Genomic DNA, 20,433 nt, shown 5'->3' with positions numbered 1-20,433 from the left:
AATTTGCAACTTTTTCCTGATAACGCGGAGGTAGTTGCTGACAGAGAGTTGTCCTGCCCTGATGGACAGACTCTTTCGTCTCATGAATCTGAAACACCAAGACGGTCCTCTGTTAAAATCGTCAATATTCATTTCGCGGTTGACTGATTTTGCTTTCAGCCGGATTTGCACGGTGGATGCACCTCGGCCACCTGCTCTCTGAGTGTTAACCCAGTCCTCAAGAACATTTTCAAGTTCAGGCCACCTGGTTTTATGTCCTCTGAAAGCCTTTCTAGTCCTTTGGCATCGAATGAGTTCTTCCCGCTGCCGTCTCCAGCGCCGAACCATGGATTCATTCACGTCAAGCCTACATGCAGCAGCTCTATTTCCTTCCTGTACTGCCAGATCAATGGCCTTCAACCTAAATACGGCATCATATGAACCTCATCGTGTGGTTTCCATGATGAGTGGGTATGGGTTTGAAAAAAAATCCTCCGTCGTGCCTGCTGGTTGCATGTGCTAAATGAAAATTAGCGTTTTCTTCTTCTTTGATTTCCAACTTTGACTTCACACCTGCCTCTTTTTTTTCCATTTTCTACTAAAGCGCCCCCTGGCGGGTGAAGAAAAATCCACAGAAAAGCAGCACCTCATTATAAACTGCATGGTTCAAAGCATGGGAGATAAAGTAGCGGCTTATAGTCGGTAAAATACGGTAGTCTAAAAGCTCGAAGACAATTTCCGATGCGACCATCCCGTGCTCTGTGTCACACCTCACCTCTCATGAGATCAAGGAGACCACGTCACAACCCCAAGAAAAGTGTTTCCCCGCTCTTTTTACAGCTGCAGTTTAAAAATAATAATTGTGGCGTTAGTCCAGTCGCATCATTTTAAATGTCATTGTCTTCAGTACTCTTTAGATGCTGTTTGAAAGGAGTTTTGCTGTAAACTGAGTGGGGCATGATGCCATGAGATAGCTACAATAGGATTACTCTGTCATCCTATCGTAGAAAAGAGCTGAGTGCCTCTAGATTTAATAATACACCACTGAAACTAAACAGTCACATGTTAAGGTGTTATATGAAGAAATGTTTATGGAAAATAGACTTGGAGGGGATGGAGGGGCCTAGACTGGGCGTATTGTTAAACAGGGGAAAAGACCACCGAGTATCTCCACAATCCAGCCAGAACGTCCTTCATGGAGGAGGCGGGGGTGGGGGTGGGAGGGGGGGGGGGGGACTTCACCACAAGCTACCCACCTGCAGGGAGCCGGGGGTGGATGAATCCACCCAAGATGCTGAAGCCTATTGATGTTGTGAGAAAGCTGTTTAGTGTTGCATGGTGGACTGGAACAACACCTGTGGAGCGTCAGCCCGGTGTGGTGGAAGCTCTTCCTGACACCGCTGATTTACCTGTTAAGGCCAGCAGCATAAAGGCCTTTTTTAATCTAATCATGTTTCATTCACCAATCACAAACTCCTTTTAAATAATCTTGGTTTACATTTAAATAATCTGCGGATGCCAAATGTTTAACCGAGGGACCTTTCAGTAATAAACCTAGAAAAATAATAATAACAAAGGTTCAAATCCTCCCCCACAATTGGGCCCTACCGGGCTTCACAGAGGAGGAGAGTGGTTTTTGTTCCAGCTGTGGAACAGAGGACAGAGACCTTTATCCTTGCAGCCTTGTCAAAGGGGGATCAGCAGCAGAACTGTCCAACTCACAAGTGTTGTGAATCTAGCGAAGGCTCAGCACTTTCCTGTTGAGGTGTTTTACAGTGGGTGCTGCATGAGTATGAGTTCCTACCTGATGTGTCTTCTAAGAGCTATCTGCACCTGGTATGAATGTTTTTGTGTCACCTTTTTTTGTGATCCTGTTCACAGACAAAATCTCAAGGCCTAATCAACCCCAGAGCAGACAGACCGGACACTGTCCTCCTGGGACAGTGTCCGGTCTGTCAGGAGGTTCTGTTGCTTCTGTTAGAGCCGTGACCTTAAGCAAGCACTGTAGCATGTTTCAGACAAATATGAAGTGGCCAGAAAAAGGTTAACTGGGAAAAACATGGATTGCTCCCTCGGGGTTGGGGGTCAGACTCTGCCTTAACCGGAGAAGTTCAAGTGTTGAATTTGCCCATTTATGCCGGTCTTTTGAGGTGGATACATGGATAGTAGTTTTAGAGTATGGTTTTTGCTTTTTATTTGCTTTTATTAATACATGATTAGATTACCGTAATTCATTATATGCTGGCTTGGACCACTCACTTTTACACCGTCTGCAGTTGGTACAAAATGCAGCTGCCCGTCTCCTTACTGGAACACGTCAACGTGACTGCATATCACCCGTTCTAGCCTCGCTGCATTGGCTTCCGGTTGTTTTTAGAATAGATTTTAAAATTTTATTGTTTGTTTTTAAAGCTCTTAATGGTCTAGCCCCCCTGTATTTGACTGAGCTTCTCAAAATCCATGTCCCGGCCAGAACACTGAGATCCTCTAATCAGTTGCTACTGGCCCTGCCTAAAACCAGACTTAAAACCAAATGTGACGGCGCCTTCATGGCAGCGGCACCGACACTCTGGAATAACTTGCCTTGGCATATTCGATCGGCAGGCTCCTTGGAGGTTTTTAAATCCTATTTAAAAACACATTTCTTTTCCCTGGCTTTTAATCAAGTCTAGGTGGACATTTGGCAAAATTATATTTTATTTTAACATTTATTTTATTTAAACTGCTTCAATTTTTCTTTTAGCATTGTGTATATGTATTTTAGCATTCAGTTTTTATCTTATACTCTGCAACTGTGATTTCTGTACAGCACTTTGGTCAACCCCGGTTGTTTTAAATGTGCTTAATAAATGAAGTTTGAGTTGAGTTGAGTTGAGTTTTTGTAAAGCCGCCGAAGACAATTAATTGAAGATCACATTAACTTAAAAAAAGGTGTGTGTACAATATATATTCTAAGTTTTACAATCTCAAATAGTTTTTTGAATGGCCACCCAAAGAATAATATATTGTATATTTTAATAATAATACATATTTGGAGATGAAGATTTATAAGTTGCCATATAATTTCATTTTGAAAAAAAGGAGAAATTATTCAGACTTCTGCTTTTTTTTTAATGCGACTGCTGCCATTTTCAGCAATTGAACCGTAGACCTTTCCAGACTAGTGGTTTCATCCCTGCCATGATCGTTGATCTCCTGTCCAAACAATTTAAAAAGAGATAAACTTTTGCATTTTGGATGGGTCGTTGCACCCTCAGTCAGCCTTTCCTCTGTGGTTCACACATCACTTGATCCTGCTCAGTCGATGGAAGCCGCCTTGTTTGATGTGCTGACTCACCGCTCATTGAGCTGATGGAGTCAATAAAACATTAAAGTCAGTTTGCATGAAACCAGACTGTTGGTCACGACTCCGCGCGTTGATGTGCGAACGTGTCGGCTGTCCCGTTTTCCGGGCCGACGTATTCGCCTATGTGGGCGGAGGGCTTAGTTGTTTCCAGGACTCAGCGGGAAATATTTCCTTTAAGTATTCATCAGCACTGAGCCTCCCTGAGCACGGTGAACCGGGCTGGACCTCAGGATCTGTTGGAGTTGATGCTCGGTTTCCATGGCAGCTGCGTTGAGTGCTCTGTACCTTTTTGCTGAGTACACAAACGCTGTTTAAATGTAGTAAGATTGTTTTGTGATTTAAACTGAACGAATAAATGGGAATCAGAACAGCACTCCTGTTTTGTATTTTACTTTTGCAGCACGCTTGGTTAGTTTTCAAGCTCTGTACAGCTGGATGGGACGTTTAATCCAAAGTCAGTTGCATACATTCTGATTTGATCGGGGTTATCAAACGATGCGGTCAAGTTTGATGTATTATTCAAATTGGTAAAAGAAAGGCTTTCTGCCTAAGGAAACGCAGCGCATTGCATCGAGTCACTGACTTGCAACAAGCCGTCATCCTGGAGGAGCGTGTAGCTAGTTCACTAGTTCAGCACTCGGTACTCATAACATGGACTTCCTCCCTTTTTACGTCCGACTTTTTGCTGGTGCTAGTTTTTTGATTTCAAATTGATGGGCCGATTCTGACGGCTGGCTGGCTGATTGGTTTATAGGTATCTATTTAGATCTGCATCATAAAGTTTTAATGACAGCAATAGTCAATAGTTTGTTCTGCATTTTCTTCAATTGGGGGAAATAAAAAAAGAAAAGAAAAAGAAAACATCTAAAACTGAATAACAACAGATCTGATCATTATCATGCTACCATGCAGCGCAATTAATGACTGGTTGTAGCCACTTGAAACAAAATTTTCATTAAATGAATGACTAATGGAGCTTAGTAAAGCTTCCCCCGAGGTCCCACTCTGCTTTCTGACCTTTACGCTTCACCGGCCACGCGCTGCCTAATCATGCACAGATGAAGACACACACCTTACACACATTTCTCATTAGACTCCAGCTTCTAACTCCTTCCCCTCTCAGATTTACAGCCTGCTATCAGCTGCTGAAGATTAGGCAGGCGCTGCCACGTGACCCCCCCCCCCCCCCTCCTCAGTCGTGATTGGCTGGCCTGGTTCACGTGGCAGCAGGTGGATGAACACTGCTCAGATAGATGGCTGCGGGAGGGAGGAGAAGGTGGCAGAGCTGACAAGTTAGGGGGCCTTTAGTCGAGCAGTTGGAGCCGAATAAAGCCCTCTTTATGGAAACGAAAGGAGGTCAGAGAATCACATAGATCGGCGGACTGACGCACCCTGATAAAAAGCCTCATAGCACATAAATCCGAATTTACCGCATAGTTCTTTCAAAGAACATTGTACCTTTAATGATGGGTTAAACAGTTTTCCATTTAGTTTTGAGACCAAATGTTTTTATCCAGCACATAAGAGTTTCTAATGGGTAAAACTTTTATAAAAACGACAAATAAGTGCCCCCATTTTAAGCTAAAAGGACTAAAAGCTGTAAATGATTTCCTTAAACTCCATCCATCCATCCATCCATCCATCCATCCATCCATCCATCCATCCATCCATCCATCCATCCATCCATCCATCCATCCATCCATCCATCCATTGGGAGGGGTGCTGGTGCCTATCTCCAGCTGTCAATTTCTTAAACTCTTGCAGTGAAAATAATATAAACCACAAACCAAAACAAGTGTACATTTCCTTGCAGATGTCTGATGCATTTGCTTTTTCCCTACACTTGAAGGGGCCTAGTCATGTATTTTGATCAAGCAAAGTAGATACAAAGAAAATACATATATTTATCTTGAAATGAAATAATATATGCTGCGTTTGTCATGATAGGATTTACTTAGTCCTTTTTGACCCTGAAAAGAACCGGGCGCGATCAGCAGACTGGAACATTGTTGTGCCATCTGCCGGGAGTTACTGTGGATCCATCAGAAAGCAAGATGGCGACAGTTCACACAGCTAGAGCCACTTGACCAATGCCTTGCAGTAAAGGGACAATTCAGCGTGGTCGAGAACCAACCGGATCTACAAGGTTATTTTGTCTTTCAGGATTTTCTGCTAGACAGGAGAATTCATGGTTCCATCAATTATGGCAAATCATCCAGGTCCTGAAGCAGCAATGCAGTCCCAGACCATCTCATTCCCACCACCATGTTCGGCTGTCAGTACAATGTTTTTTTTCTGAAATGCTGTGTTAGATTTAAAAGAGATATTAAAGGGTCAGATAATTGAAAAAAAAAAAAAAGTTCCAACTTTGTCTCATCAGTTCAGCAGGTAGCAAAATGAAACCGTAAAAATGGCCAGATGTGAAACAAAGTGGTTAGGCATATCTTTTTACATGTAGCTTGTTGGATTTAGCTTTTTTCTCTTAATGAATAACATAATCATTAAAAAGTACATATTGGATTTATTCAGGTTATTACCATTAGTTTGATTATCTGAAAAAGTAACTGTAACATAAAAGGAAAAACAAAAAGGAATTCTGTAAGGGGGAAAATAATTGTCTAAAGCCACATAAATCTGGAAAAAAAGATGTTTGTTGATTCTGAATCCTTGTTACACACCATGCATGTAAAATTGTTATTGTTAGATTGTGAAAAGGTTCATATTGTGAGTGTAAGTGTTTGGATTTCAGCATGGCAGCTTAGGGAGTGCTTACTGTGGTTGTGTAAACAAAACATGTAATTGGATCATTGGGAAAGAAAAAGGGAACCCATCCTCTTAAAGACATTTTTAGTGATAAACTGACTGTAACAGGAGTTTGACATCCTGTTTCCCATCTGAGTACCATTTCATGTACAGCATGTAATCTGCATTTAGACGCGTATTGGTAATAACCAAAGATTATGGAAGTGTTTTACATCCCACCCAGTTTAGCAACATAAAATACACTGTATGATTTCTACATTGCTGCAACCATTTATCAATAGAAAAACAACAACCCTCATTTGCCTATTAGTTGTCTTGCAGTAACAAGACCATTCAAAGTGCTGTACGTGAAAAGAACATAAGAAAAGAAAAGATACAGAGGAAAGCACATTGCAGTGGAATAGTAGCAGCAGGTCAAAATAGGTTGAACTACAAACTGATTCCAATGAAGTTTTGTTCACTACAGTTTGAATTGAACATTAACATTTAAAGGCAACTCTAATAAAATAGGTTTTTAACCTTAATTTAAAGAAACTCAGGCTTTCAGCACTTTTACAGTTTTCTGGAGGTTTGTTCCAGATAAGTGGAGCATAGGAACTAAATGCTGCTTCTCCATGTTTAGTTCTGGTTCTAGGAATGCAGAGCAGACTGGAGCCAGAAGACCTTAGTGGTCTGGAGGGTTGATACACTGATAACAAGTCTGTGATGTATTTTGGTGCTGAGCCATTCAGGGATTTATAAACTAACAGAAGTATTTTAAGGTCTATTCTCTGAGATACAGGGAGCCAGTGTAAGGACTTTAGAACTGGGGTTATGTGCTCTACTTTCTTAGTCTTAGTGAGGACGCGGGCAGCAGCGTTCTAGATCAGCTGCAGCTGTCGGATCAACTTTTTATGCAGACCTGTGAAAACACCGTTGCAGTAATCAATTCTACTAAAAATAAACGCATGGATTAGTTTTTCCAGATGCTGCTGAGACATCAGTCCTTTAATCCTGGAGATGTTCTTCAGGTGATAGAAAGCCGACCTTGTTACTGTCTTTAAATGCTTTTGAAGATTCAGGTCTGAGTCCATCACTACTCCCAGGTTATGGCAGTTGAAGCTGTGTGTTAACTCTTATTGGCTCCTCCATTGGTCCAAAAATGATTACTTCAGTCTCAATCATAGCTCTTGAACTGGTTCATAGTCACCTGGTGACATGGTGATGTAGAGCTGTGTGTCGTCTGCATAGTTATGGTAGCTGATGTTGTTATTTTTTATTATCTGGGCTAGAGGGAGCATGTAGATATTGAAGAGGAGGGGACCCAGGATGGACCCTTGGGGAACCCCAAATGGGATTTTTGTCATCTCTGATGTAAAGTTACCTACTGATACAAAAAAGTCCCTGTCCTTTAAGTAGGATTTAAACCAGTGGAGTGCTGTACCAGAGAGGCCGACCCAGTTCTCCAGGCGTTCTAACAGGATGGAGTGATCGACAGTATCAAATGCTGCACTAAGGTCCAATAGTACCAGCACGGTGGTTCTTCCACAGTCTGTATTTATATGGATGTCATTAAACACCTTGATCAGGGCGGTCTCTGTACTGTGGTGAGCACGGAAGCCTGACTGGAATACGTCAAATCGGCTGGTCGTTGTTAAGAAGGTGTTTAATTGTTGAAATACAGCTTTTTAAATAATCTTACTGATAAAGGGGAGGTTTGAGACGGGCCTGTAGTTCTGGAGTATTAATTGGTCTAAATTGTTGTTTTTCCAACAGTGGTTTGATAATTACTGTTTTTAGGGACTGGGGGAAAACTCCTGACAGAAGGGACGTGTTTATTATCTGAGTCAAATCAGACGCTATGACAGGCAAAACTTTCTTTCTGTGGGTAGGCACCTATTAGAATAGCATTGCACAATTAATTTATTTCAGTAATTTAATTCAGTATAGTCAAACCTGAATGTTATTTGGATTCATTACACACAGACTCAAGGGGAGGACGAGGGACACCAGAGCTAACAATGGATATGAGCTGAAGGGCACCATTAAGGAACACCTCAGCAGAACCACAGGCGTATCGCATGGAGGGGATCAGGCTGAGGTTTTGCTGAGGTGAGTTCAGGGTGATGTGCAGTGTTAGTTTCACAGGACATTATCCTGAATATCCATATCTACATAGACTTTCTAATGCGTTATGCATTAGTTTTGCTTTTGAATTGAATTAATGAAACACAGATAACTGCTTTGAGAAACACCTGTAAATCCCATCATGATAGTGTAGTGGCACTGTGACCTGTTAAAGCTTTGACTAGTCCTGTTTCCACAGCCGTTTTATGTCAATTATGAAGTGTTCACTTATAAAGTAGATCAAAGTCTCAATTAAACAAATGCCAAGTAAAAAAGGAAAACATTTCTTATTAGCTGAAAATGTTTTTGGCATGAGAATGATCGTTTCATTATCAGTAATATAGATACGATAAAACTCAAATGGAGATTTGTGCTCCTCTCACTCAGAGGAATGAAGGAGCTTTGAGAACCAAGTAGAATCAAATTCCAGGTCACGTCTCGCTTTTTCTACATTATGCTTAAGGCTACTTGCTTGTCTTCAGAAGCAAAGTTTTCCTTTTGCCATCCTCTTTTTGTTCACTACAAAGCTGTGAATGTAAATGTACTTTAGACACATGACAACAAGCTTCAAATAGAACCAGGATGTGAATGGAAACAAGCATTCAGTCAGATTTATCCGTTTAACGAACAGTAGAAACAAACAACGGCGTTAAAAGAGACCTAGACCTGGACTGTAACGTGACTCCAGAGGATCCACGATAGAAGGACTTGGAGATGCAATCATACCTCCTTCATTGTGTATTTCAATGAGGTTTTATGAGATACAGAGCAAAAACGTGTTGGGTGTGAAGTGGAAAGATGATATTATACACGGTATATGAATTTCTTATGAATAAAAATCTGGAAAGTGAGGTGTGCATTTGTAATTAGCCCCCTTCTCAATTAAAACCCATTGCAAACAACTGCCTAAACAAAGTTCAACTATTTTTAATGTAATCTGAGGGTGAGTCCAGCTGTACTGTGGAGGCCTCAGAGGGTTGTCAGCATCATACAAACCAGGGAACACAGGAGATAAGATAAGATAGGCTTTATTGATCTCACAATGGAGAAATTAACTTGCCACATCGGCTCATACAAGAAGGTGCAGAGTAGGAAAGGTGCATTCAGTTATATACAGTGAATCTTCATATATACAATGGATCAAAAAGAATACAAAAAGAAATAGGAATGGGCATATGATGTCTTATTTACATTCATAGTGATCTATATATATATATAAACATATATACATACTTATATATGTGTGCTTATAGATAGATGTGCTTCAAGGATGACGATATGGTGAAATTTAATGGAGGTCAGGTTCTAAAACAATATCCACACCTTTGTAAGGCTCACAGAGCAATGATCTATTCATCATTTTGAAAACGGAAAGAGGATGGTACAACCCTAAATCTACCGATACATGGCTGTCCATCTATGTTGACAGGCTGGCCAAGGATAGCATTAAACAGAGAATTAGCCAAAAGGCTCCTAGTAAACCTGGAGGAGGCGCAGACGTACCCAACTCAGGAAGAGGAATCTGTTGAAAGGATAACCATAATTTGTGCACTTCAAAGATCTGGTGGTGGAGGCGTCATGTTGTGTGGGTGCTATTCTTCAGTAGGGATATGGAGGCACGTCACAATAGATGGGAAGATGGAAGGAACGGAATAAAGGTCAATTCTGAAATAAACCATGTTAAAGGCTGAGTAGGACTGAAGATTGGGGCAGAAGTTTACCATTCGTCAGAACAACCCTAAACATACTGTCAGGTCTACAGCAGGGTGGTTTAGATCAAAGCATATGTATGTGTTGGAATGGCCCAGTCAAAGTACAGACCTTTGCATGCGACACTTGTCAAAGATTCTTGATGATCTATTTAAAAACTTCAAAACTGATGTGCGCAGATGTTCACACTCTCCCTCCAGTCCGGCCGAGCTTGAATGGGTTCGCCAAGAAGCGTTGTCTACATGTGGAAGGCTGGTAGAGATACCCCAGCAGCTGTAACTGCAGCGAAACGTGCTTCTACAAAGTGTTGACTCAGGGGTTTGCCCAACTGGGCAAATGCATGGTTGCCCAGTTGGTTAACAACGCTGAAAACCATGCATCTTTTTCCTTCTACTCCCCAATCACGCACAATGTTTGTATTGGTCTATCACATAAAATATCTCTAAATGACATATTTGTGTACATTTGGTTTTGTAGTTCATTTTCCTATTCATACACATTCAATGTCGAGTATTAAATGCAAAATATTAACATATCTGATACCAAATGTTGAGAAAGTGAAGAATTTTCCTCTTAACTTGTAGGTGTAGGGCCAACTCATGGCATAGTGGTTTGTACAGGTCTGGGGTTGAACTCATTTGATTAATTTCTTATTTTTGCTTCCTGTGCATCCTGTTTCTGTTCCCTATCCCTCTAAATCGAAGCCTTCAACACTCATTTAACAGTTATTTGCCACAACATGTTATTTGTATAATACAAGTCAAATCAAATAGCTGAATATCGCAGTGGGGAAGCTGGAAAGGTCAGTCATTCAGAGGCAACACTGCTGCATCTTTGGCACCACAGAGTTGGGATTTAGGTTGCAGGAGGATTTTAGTGCTGCTGCTGCTGCTGGGTCAGTGGATTACCTTGTAATAGATCTGCTAGAGCACACACACAGGATGTGTTGGCTTGTATATGGTGGGGATTTAATCCCTCAGACCAACATGCTAACTCCTCCTTTGGGTTGTAAGTAACGCAGAGGCTGAAGGGACCAGATAGATTTTTTTTTTCTTTCTTTTCCTCACTGAAAGCCATTTGTTTTTCTGTCTCAGGTGGGAAAAATGACGAACACCTTCCTCCTCGCTGTTTGAGCATGCCGCTTGGTTAGCAAAGCCGACCGAGAGGAGCCTTACTTCTCTTGCACGGCTTGACCTCCGGACACGCGAACGCAGGCACGCCGAGTCGGCTCTGTTCAAGCGCAGCCATGCTGATCAAGGAGTACCGGATCCCTATGCCCATGAGTGTGGAGGAGTACCGCATTGCTCAGCTCTATATGATCCAGGTGAGCAGTTCTCTTCAGACAGCAAACACAGCACTTTGAACCCTCAAGCTACGCAGTAGTTTTGGCTGCTTCAGCCATTAAAGCAGTTTGGAGCTAAACAAAGCTATCTATAATCATTCTACCCAGTAAACGTGTGGCACAGAGTGACCATGTTGGATTTTGTGTGGTTAGAAAGAAAAGTAGAATAGCTAACTTCAGATAAGAGTTCACAAATTTCCAAGTAAGTCTCTGGAATTAAATGATAGAAATAATGGTTCTGATTTAGAAAATGAACCTGCAACAATAATAACAGCTCTCCTTTCGAGTCATACTGAAAAAAATCAGAAATAAACCAAATATTTTATTGTTTTCTTTTCAGTGTAATAATATGCTGGGAATAAAAATCTGATGTCTCACAAAAGCACTTATTTGACCAACAAATACGTTGTGTACTCCAGTCTTTAGTTTTCTTCTTCATCCTGTTTTGTTTTTCTACATTCTCATGACCAGAATCAGTTTTATTTGCCAAGTTGCTTAGTACTACGATGAATTTGACTTCGGTTCCACTTTGCCCCCTGCGATGACCTTTTCAGTGCAATATACACAAAGGTCCAAGGAAATATTTTCCTTGTAAATATAAATATATAGATTTTCAACAAAAGACATGGTTGGATTGGTGCAAGTAAGAATGGTATCAATCCCTCACCAAGAAAACAACACAGGACTCGGTAAAGGTAGCTGGCCGACCTAGAAACATGTAACAATACCAATGAACCGTTAAGCCATTTTTACTTGATACTTGATAAGGAGCAAGTTTCTCATGAAGGCCATATGTTTTCACTTTTCTCAATTCCCGCTTAACCTGACAAGCCAGACTGATAACGTGTAGCACTCTCTGTGTAGTTCTGCACATTATCAGTCTGGGTCTGCTCCCATCGAATCCGTTCAGGGAAAGGAGGGACATTCAGCAGAACTCTCCGAGCTGATTGGGCAAAGCGACACCTAGTGCCCGCCTACCAAAGGTTGGTTTTAGCCAATCACAGTATCAAAAGAAAATGTAACTTTTTATTGGATGTCAATTTTGGTTCGGCTGTGCAGCTCTTTCTTTTGTTACGGCTGTATGTCCTGCCGTAAAGAACAATACTGGGATGTGATTGGCCCTGAAGCGTTTCTGGTTTGGTCCTGAACGATTGACTCTGGAGTGGTACACGATGGATCCCTGTGTCTTTGTGAATGCACAAATAGCTTGAGAATTCAGCTTGCAGGTTAATTCCCTCCCACTGAACTCACAATGGAGTTGTCCCATAAGATCCAATCATTCACTCATAAAAAGACTTGGGATTAACCACGACAACCAGCTGATGGGGGGAAGTGTTATATTACAGATTATGGACCTCCTGTATGGCACCTGGGTGACAGAAGTGCAGCTGCATGGCGTCCACAGTGAGCTTATCACTATAATGGCGGCTTTTATGTAAAAGTCCAGATGATACAACAAGGGTTTGAAATGTCAGAGGAAACACTCGTTAGGTCGAGAAAGTCACCACGATCAGCTCATTTCGACTAGCTCGTATGATCAGGCCGACCAGCTGAAGTGGTCATGAGAGCAAAGGGCCCCTTTCAAGCGAAAGGTCAAAATTCAAATGTTGGTTCAGACTACAGATGTTATTTCTCTATTCAAAATGGAAATGACTGAAGCAAAGATGGTGGCGTAGGATTCTTACACTAATGGCTTATTGCTTGAAATGGGAGTTTTGATCAACGTATAGGGAGAAAAGACAAGTTACGAGCAACAGCATTTACATTCCTTACTATCAAGATTAAAAAAACTATGTTGTGTTATCACAGTTTAAAAGGCCGGGCCAGGGGCTAGTGTGATGATTTTAGTGGACGTTAAGAAAGACTACCTCGTGTCAGCTAACAGCTGAGGGAGACGTGTGATTGAGGGGGGGGGGGGGGGGGGGGGGGGGGGTGTTTAAGGTGCTTTTTCCTGTAGAACGGGTTCAGAGAGGAAACATTGCTGAGAGGTCGCCGTGTAGCTCCACGGACCAGATGGCGCTCCATATGCCTGCGCTTTATGTTTCCTTTCATAACTTTGTGCAAACACACAGAAGCAATTAACATTTGATTAAAAAAGATCACCTCAGTATGAATACAGCCAATATTTGCTTATGAGCTGTAAATCAGGTCAAATTAAACAAGATATCTCTTTTTAGAGCGACAAGTTCCAGCTTGTGATGACGAAGCTCATTGCAGACGAATAAGAATGAAGCAACAACTGTGCAGATTTCTCTTTGAGCTTCCTGCATTTACTTTATTCTGCCGTAGTTTTCAGAAGTTTATTCTATTCTGTACCGACAGACGTGAAACCTGCCAGATGGACTATTTTTAAAGTTGATCGGCTGAAGTTATGAAGGAAAATGTACACCCTATGGGGGGAAAAAAAACCTGCATATTTGCTATAATGAGAGCATCACTCGTGCAGCTTTATCTGTGCAGATTTAATGACCCACATTATCTCAGTGTGAGCTGGCAAAACACAAATTACATTTTTGCTTCTCTTTTTCATAACTTTGCGAATGTGGACAAACATACAAATACATGACTCCACGGAGTTAAACACACACCGCTCCTGCTCCTCGGCGTCACAGTTGGGCGCCTGTCGCCAGGGTAACTGGTGACATCACCTGCCGCGGCGCAGCTGCTGCCATCATTTGGTTTTGTGGCGTGAACGAGACGGAGAGGTGGAGGTGCAGTCGTCATGACAACTTGGTGTCCAGAGCTCAGTGCTGGATAGGGGAACAGATTCTAACACCACTCAAAAAAAAAAAAAAAAAAAAGTGACATTTTCATAATATTAAAAAAAGAACACCTGATGGTTTCCTTACCATTGTGTTAAGGAACATTTCTATGTTTGAAATATTGTGTTTTATTTGTCAGCAAAAATTAATAAATCTTTCCTAGTGGAGATGATCACAAGCATTGTCTGATGCTTTTCGGATGCAATTGTTGTAATTCAGAGCACCACTATTGTTGCCATTAACTTAGTGCTTGGATGTTTTAACTCTGGAGAAAATATTACTTCATTAACATAAAGCTGCTTTGGTTATTGTTAACTTATTCCCCATGCAAATCATACCACTTTGCATAGACCCAAATAGTTTGTAGTTATCCATTACTGAAAGTGTTGCTTAACAAATGTTGTCGCCAGAAACCATTTTGTTCCTGTTCATTTTCACTTAAAGATATTTTTAAATGTCTAAAACCTACACCCTTTTATACCCCTTGAAGTTTTTCACCTTCTTCACAACAGTTATTGGGATTTCCAGTTATTGGGATTTCATTTGATGGACCAAGACAAAGTAGCACAAAATAGTCCTTCACCTGAAAAGGGACAGAGTATGACACACCTTTGAACCCACCAAGACATGGTGACCCACCTAAACTGACAGCAAGACCAAGAATTAATCTGAGAAGTAGCCAAAAGGCCCAGAGTAGTCGGGAGGAGCTGCAGAGATCCACAGCTCAGGTGGGATAATGTGTTGAGAGGTGAATTTTTAGTCCTGAACCACCAACATCTGGCCTTCATGGAAGAGCGGCAAGACTAATTCAATCTGAAAAACTCACACAGAAAGAAAAGGAAATTAGAAGAATTTTATTGATACAATATTTTAGGAGTTTGGCGCTCAGACCTCGGCAGGAAAAATTCACGCTGAATTATACTTGAATATGCATTAGCAGGCGTATGAGAATAGGGATATTTCCCCCCGGGTCTCAAACTGGTGGTGGAGTGGAGATAAACAAAGTTTGTTCAGTCCATATGATGATCTGTTTGAGCTAGATGTCCAGCTTGGATAAACACAGGTTTGCATGAACTGTCCATGATGAGCAAGCATGAAGCGACTGTGGAGAGAAAAAACTCCCCTTTGGGAAGAAACCTCTGGCAGAACCAGGCTCAGCATGGCGGTCTTCTGCCGGACCCTTTAAAGGAGTGACTGGGAATTCCATAAGAGTCCAGGAGGAATTACACTCTGATAGGGACGAGGTTGAAGGAGGACCGTAGGAAAGCCAGGCGGAGCTTGGTACGATGGTGGAGAAGGGGATGGAGGTGGGTTGAAACCGGTCAACAGAGTCCAAACCGGACACGCCCAGCCACCGCTTGCTCGCTGAGGAGAAGGCCGAGATGAGGATGTGGAGTTCTTTTTAAGATGAAACCAGGATGCTGATTGGCTTTGAGGAGGAGCAGTTCAAAACTGATTGGCTTGCGTCGGAGGCGGATGAGTCCCTGATTGATGGAGGTAGGCAATAGAGTTTCTTCAGTTTGAATTTTTCGCTTAAGCTCCATATTAATTGTTGAAAGAGATCCACTGGAAGTCTGCTTGGAGTTTGTCACAAGCCACACATGAGACAATGTGGAAGAAATGTAATGCATCATCAGAAAGCCCGATATTGGAGCCGGACATAATGTAGCGTTTAAAAAGTTTGTTGTGGAGTTGTTGGTGACAGGGATGGAAGTCTTGAGACCTCGATGCTGTTTTTCCCTGGTCTCGGTCTTGGCCTCGGAACGTTGGGTCCTTTCAAATACTAACTCCGTTTGATCTACGCCACAAATGTGCGGAAAAAACAAAAAAACTGAATGGACGTATCCCTCCAGATCTAACCCTCCACATTGTGCCTACATAAGGCAAGAATCAGCATCGCCCACAAAACCAACGATTAATGCTCCGTCAGGTAGACTAATTAACATTGTAGCGTGCATGCATCGCAGCGCCTCTCTTCCTGCGCTCCTGACACATGGGGCACAAATACTGACCGAGGATATCTTTTGCATGACATCTGAACACACTCAGAACTTCCTCCCGACTCAGAAAGTTGGATTTATCTCACCAGCCCGACATATTATCTGCTTCTCACCTAAGATACATGTTCATATGTTGGTAAAGCTGAGAAAGGCTGGGAGCACTCAGCTTTGAGGTTATATTGTTCTGAGCTCTAGAGACTCATAACCTGACTCTCACCAGATGGATTTACAAATTGGGAGTTACAACAGCATTTAATTCCACTTTAGGATTAATAAAGTATTTCTGAATTGAATAAGCTTAAAAAACAAGTGATATAAATGACTTTTAATCATTTACAAAATGAAGATAAACAGAGTGATATTTCTTTGATACAACAGACTTTTCTGTCCAAAGTTTTGTGTTCAGAAGAAAATGAGAGAATCAAAACTGGGGAGTTTTGTTTTCCTGTTATTCTGGTTCTTGGTTGGAACACCCTCACCACTGACCAGCATCATAGTGTAGCCTACTTAGTGTTTGATCAATCACAGATTAGGCTGGAGAGTACATGTTTCTCTGACCCATGACGCTTTTAGTCAGAGAGCCAAATTACAGTTGTCTTTGATTTATATCAGTATGGTAAATATTTTAGTCAAATTTCAAAATCCCAATTCTTATAGTGCCTTAAAGTGTCAATTTCTCCTAATCCTCAAGTCCCTTTATGGTGGTGGCTGCACAGCAAATTTCACAAAGATTACAACTCTATTCTTTACGGTCATGAACATGTCGGGCAAACGTCGGTCCCATCCGTTTGCAGATCCAGTAAAAACCTCTAAAACCGGCCGGCATCGGCAGACATTTGACCGCAGCCTGCCTCTCTTTTTGTCCTCAGGATTTTGTTGTTGTTGTGGCAACAGTCCCGACCGCGCATGTGTACTCGTTCACATGAATCACTGCAGGGGAAAGCAGGTGAACCGCAACGATTTTCCCCAGGATTATGGATCACTCCGTGTTCCCCTAGCTTATGTCAAACTTGTGCTGTCGCGTAAATTATTCAGTATGAACTGAGCCCGGCAGAAACCAGATCCTCAGCAAAGCCACATCGGTTATAATTCACCAGTCATGGCCAACAGAGTGACTGCCCAAGCTGTGGCAGCACTCCTCAAGTTGCAATTAACTCTGCTTTTTCTTTACGTTTTCATTCTGAGTAGTTCATCTAAAGTGGTTCTCATACCTTTAGGCATAATAGGAAGAAATTTATTTAAACTTACCTAGAACCCCTTTAACATTTTGATGCATCACAACCGCAAACTTCCTGATATTTTATTGTGATAAACCAACATAGAGTAGTGCAGGACTGTAAAATGGAAGGAAAACAGCACAGTTTTCAATTTCTTTCCAATAAATGTCACAGGATATTCGCTCCTCTTTGCTATTCATACTCTTTCATTTTGAGTCCCCTGAATATAGTTCAGTATATCCAACTACACTCAGAAGTTTATTGCAGAGTTGGGCTGTAATGTTATATTCCAATGTCGCACAGGCCACTTTTTAATCCCTCCAAATAAGGAGAAGAGTATGGCAAAGCTGCAAAGCCAGCAAGACATGGCCGTCCATCTAAACTGACAAGGTTGTTTTCATTGTACTGAAACAACAATTTCCCTCTGGGATTATTAAAGTATTTCTGATTCTGATTCTGAAAGCATTAATCAGAAATACAGCCAAGATGTCCATGGTGTCTCTGGAGGAGATGCAAAGATCCGCCGCTCATTGGGGAGATTCTCTCAACTGCAGATCTAGTCATGTATGAATCAAGCATCTGTACTGTCATTATGTAACCGTAATGGGTTTTTTGGTGAGACACTGGCTCAGAATTCACATATAACAGAGACAAAAATCGAACACATAAATGTTTAAGTTGAATGCACGAAACAGCATTTTCTGAGAAGCTAGAAAATGAGCAAATAGTTTTTAGCATTTGATAAAATGGTAAATTCTGCATTCAAAAAACACAGAAAGCAGTCCAGACATCGAATCTTTATTAAAGGCTTGCAAGAAGAAATTCATTGTTGCAGTTTGCCACTAACCACATGTAGGGCAGTGGTTCCCAACCCTGGTCCCCAACTATGCGTGCCCAGTATGTTTTAGATGTCTCTCTGATTAAAAAAAACTGCATGACCTCCTCTGCAGCCATCCAGGACTGGAGAAGCGTCTTAATCGCTCATTCATATCGGTTAGGTGTGTGGCAGCAACGAGACACCTAAAGCATGCAGGACTGGAGTACTTGAGGACCAGGGTTAGGAACCTCTGATGTAGGGGAGACAGTAAATATGTGGAAGATGTTCTGGTCAGGTAAGGCCATATTTGAGCTTTTTTTGTGCCTATGTCCAAAACTATCTGTGTGGTGGATAATTAGCACTGCACATGGTCCTGACCATGTGGTGAAACATGGTGGCGGTAACATCATTTTGTGGGAGATACTTTTCCTCAGCAGGGACAGGGAAACAGGCCAGGGTTGAAGGGAGCCAGCTTAGTTTTGTGATTTTGATTGGAAATATATTTTTTGCAAACCACGCTTCATTTTCCTCTCACTTCAGGGATATGTTGTACTTTGTTTTGTCATAAAATCCTAATACAATAAAGTTTCTATTTGCATGGCCAATGTTGATGTGATGAGGTGCTGTAACTTAAATGTCCCAGAACCAACAGTGATTTTTTTTATATAGAATGCACAGCTCTAAATGACTGAGATTCAGCTTTTTTTTATGTTTACATGATTTATTGTAGCATTCCTATGGTAGTGCCTCAGATCTGCTTTCTGCAAAATAAATGCCTTGCGTTGTATTTAGCGACGTGCGAGGCATTTCTTTCTGTAAGACTTCTGAAGCAAAAATTGACATTTTAAACGAGTAAATTCTGAAACCTTCTTCACCACCTGATGAAGTGTGATGCGACAGTAGATTTAATTACCGTCTGGCAGCATGGACAGCAGTTCTATCATTTTAGGATTATGATTGTTCCTGGATTTGAGTCATGCCACTTTTTTTGTTAATCTTTACCTACTTTCTGATAAATGTGTTCCATGTCTTTTGAGTAAAATGTGGATGGTTTCAGTATTTTTGGCTTGACACCAATCGAGGTTAAACTTTTTAACAGAAACCTTTAACAGCATGATTTTAATGACTGAGCCAAGCTCTTCTTCTTGATATTTGGCTTTAAGACGGGTTGATTTGGTCGAGGAAGACGGACATAAATCCTTTAATAAATGTAATGTAGCATCTAATACCAGAAGCAGGGGTGGGTATGGTAGCCTCCCCATGCTATCCTGAGCATGGGGAGGCTGGGATGGAAATAATCAGTTGCACCAAAAAACAAACCTTTTGCAAGACCAAAATCTGCGAATGATGTGGCTGCGCCCCCTCCCTCCTTTTAAAAATGGCGCGTAACCTCTCTTTTAGCAGTTGCTCCACTTGCTCCATGGTTCAGGTGCGTCATATGAATATATGTATAAGCAAAATCCACTTCTGTTTAGTATGAATATTGACTGATATGAGAAAAGTTGCTTTTTGTTTCATACCAACTGATATTTAGAGCCAAACTTCCTCCAATCTGTAACGTTAAGGGTACAACGATTGTGTCTGGAAAAGGGGGGGGGCAGGGTGTTTGTGAATTGAGTGCTAATGTTAGAGCTTGGTCCGTTATGTTTAATTGGTCAAATGCGATGCATAATAATGGTAGAGGGTCTGAAGTATAATCACAGCTACACAGAAGTTTGAATACACCAACTAGGGACCGCATTTTTTCATCTCTTCTTAGAATATTGTAAACATGGGAGGCATGGTGCTCACAGATGCTAGATGTCCATCCTACCTTAACTGGGTTCATTCCTGCCCTAGACTGAAACGTGGTGCGGCTGTTGATGTTCATGACGCTGTAGTCTCAGATGCAACCAATCATCTGAGCTACCGGAGTCTGCTCCAACCAGTGTGTCTCTAACCTTTGTCGACAGCTCAGTGCTGCGCTGTTGCCCCGTGATTACACAACAAGGTTGGCGTGCTAGGGTTTCTGTCTGAGAGGCAGATGCAGCGACGTGAGCGGGCAAAGCTCTTGCTCTTGCTGCACTGGATAGTTGTTTGTGTGTAACAGTGCCCAGAGTAAACTAGCGGTTGCCACATCTGTGTGAACAGCTGTCTGTAGGACAGTCCGATTGCTTCTCCGATGCCATAGACTGTATCTGTATTGTTGAGGCTGCTCATCAGACACTCTAACACTTTGGGATGGGTGTTATTAATACAGATCATCAGTGCTCTCTCCACAGAAGGACCACAGTCAGGAGGAGGATAATTTAAGGCCCTGGCCTCCTCACCTAAATTACATTACCTGCTAGATTACAGCAATTTTCCAGCTGTTGGACTCCTCTGACCTTCATTATTGTATCGCTTCCCTAG

At 41.7% G+C, this 20,433-nt stretch overlaps 1 protein-coding gene across 6 annotated transcripts in view; it reads left to right on the top strand.

Annotated features, from left to right (window-relative positions):
• LOC105931089 (membrane-associated phosphatidylinositol transfer protein 2) overlaps positions 1-20,433 on the top strand; it is a 98,783-nt gene that overhangs the window by 39,225 nt on the left and 39,125 nt on the right. For 4 of the 6 annotated variants that reach the window (XM_036140519.1, XM_012869607.3, XM_021320088.2 and 1 more), the window contains exon 2: positions 10,999-11,228. The exons of 1 other annotated variant lie outside the window; for it this stretch is intronic. In XM_036140519.1, coding sequence (XP_035996412.1) covers positions 11,151-11,228 — 78 coding nt within the window. In that variant the 5' untranslated portion in view covers positions 10,999-11,150. Of the gene's footprint in view, positions 1-10,827; positions 10,913-10,998; positions 11,229-20,433 lie in introns of those variants that run through there. One more of the 6 variants, XM_036140518.1, reaches the window with a different exon arrangement.

This window comes from Fundulus heteroclitus, chromosome 8, assembly GCF_011125445.2.
Source record: "Fundulus heteroclitus isolate FHET01 chromosome 8, MU-UCD_Fhet_4.1, whole genome shotgun sequence".
Classification (NCBI taxonomy): domain Eukaryota; kingdom Metazoa; phylum Chordata; class Actinopteri; order Cyprinodontiformes; family Fundulidae; genus Fundulus; species Fundulus heteroclitus.
This window is presented reverse-complemented; position numbering and strand designations above follow the sequence as displayed.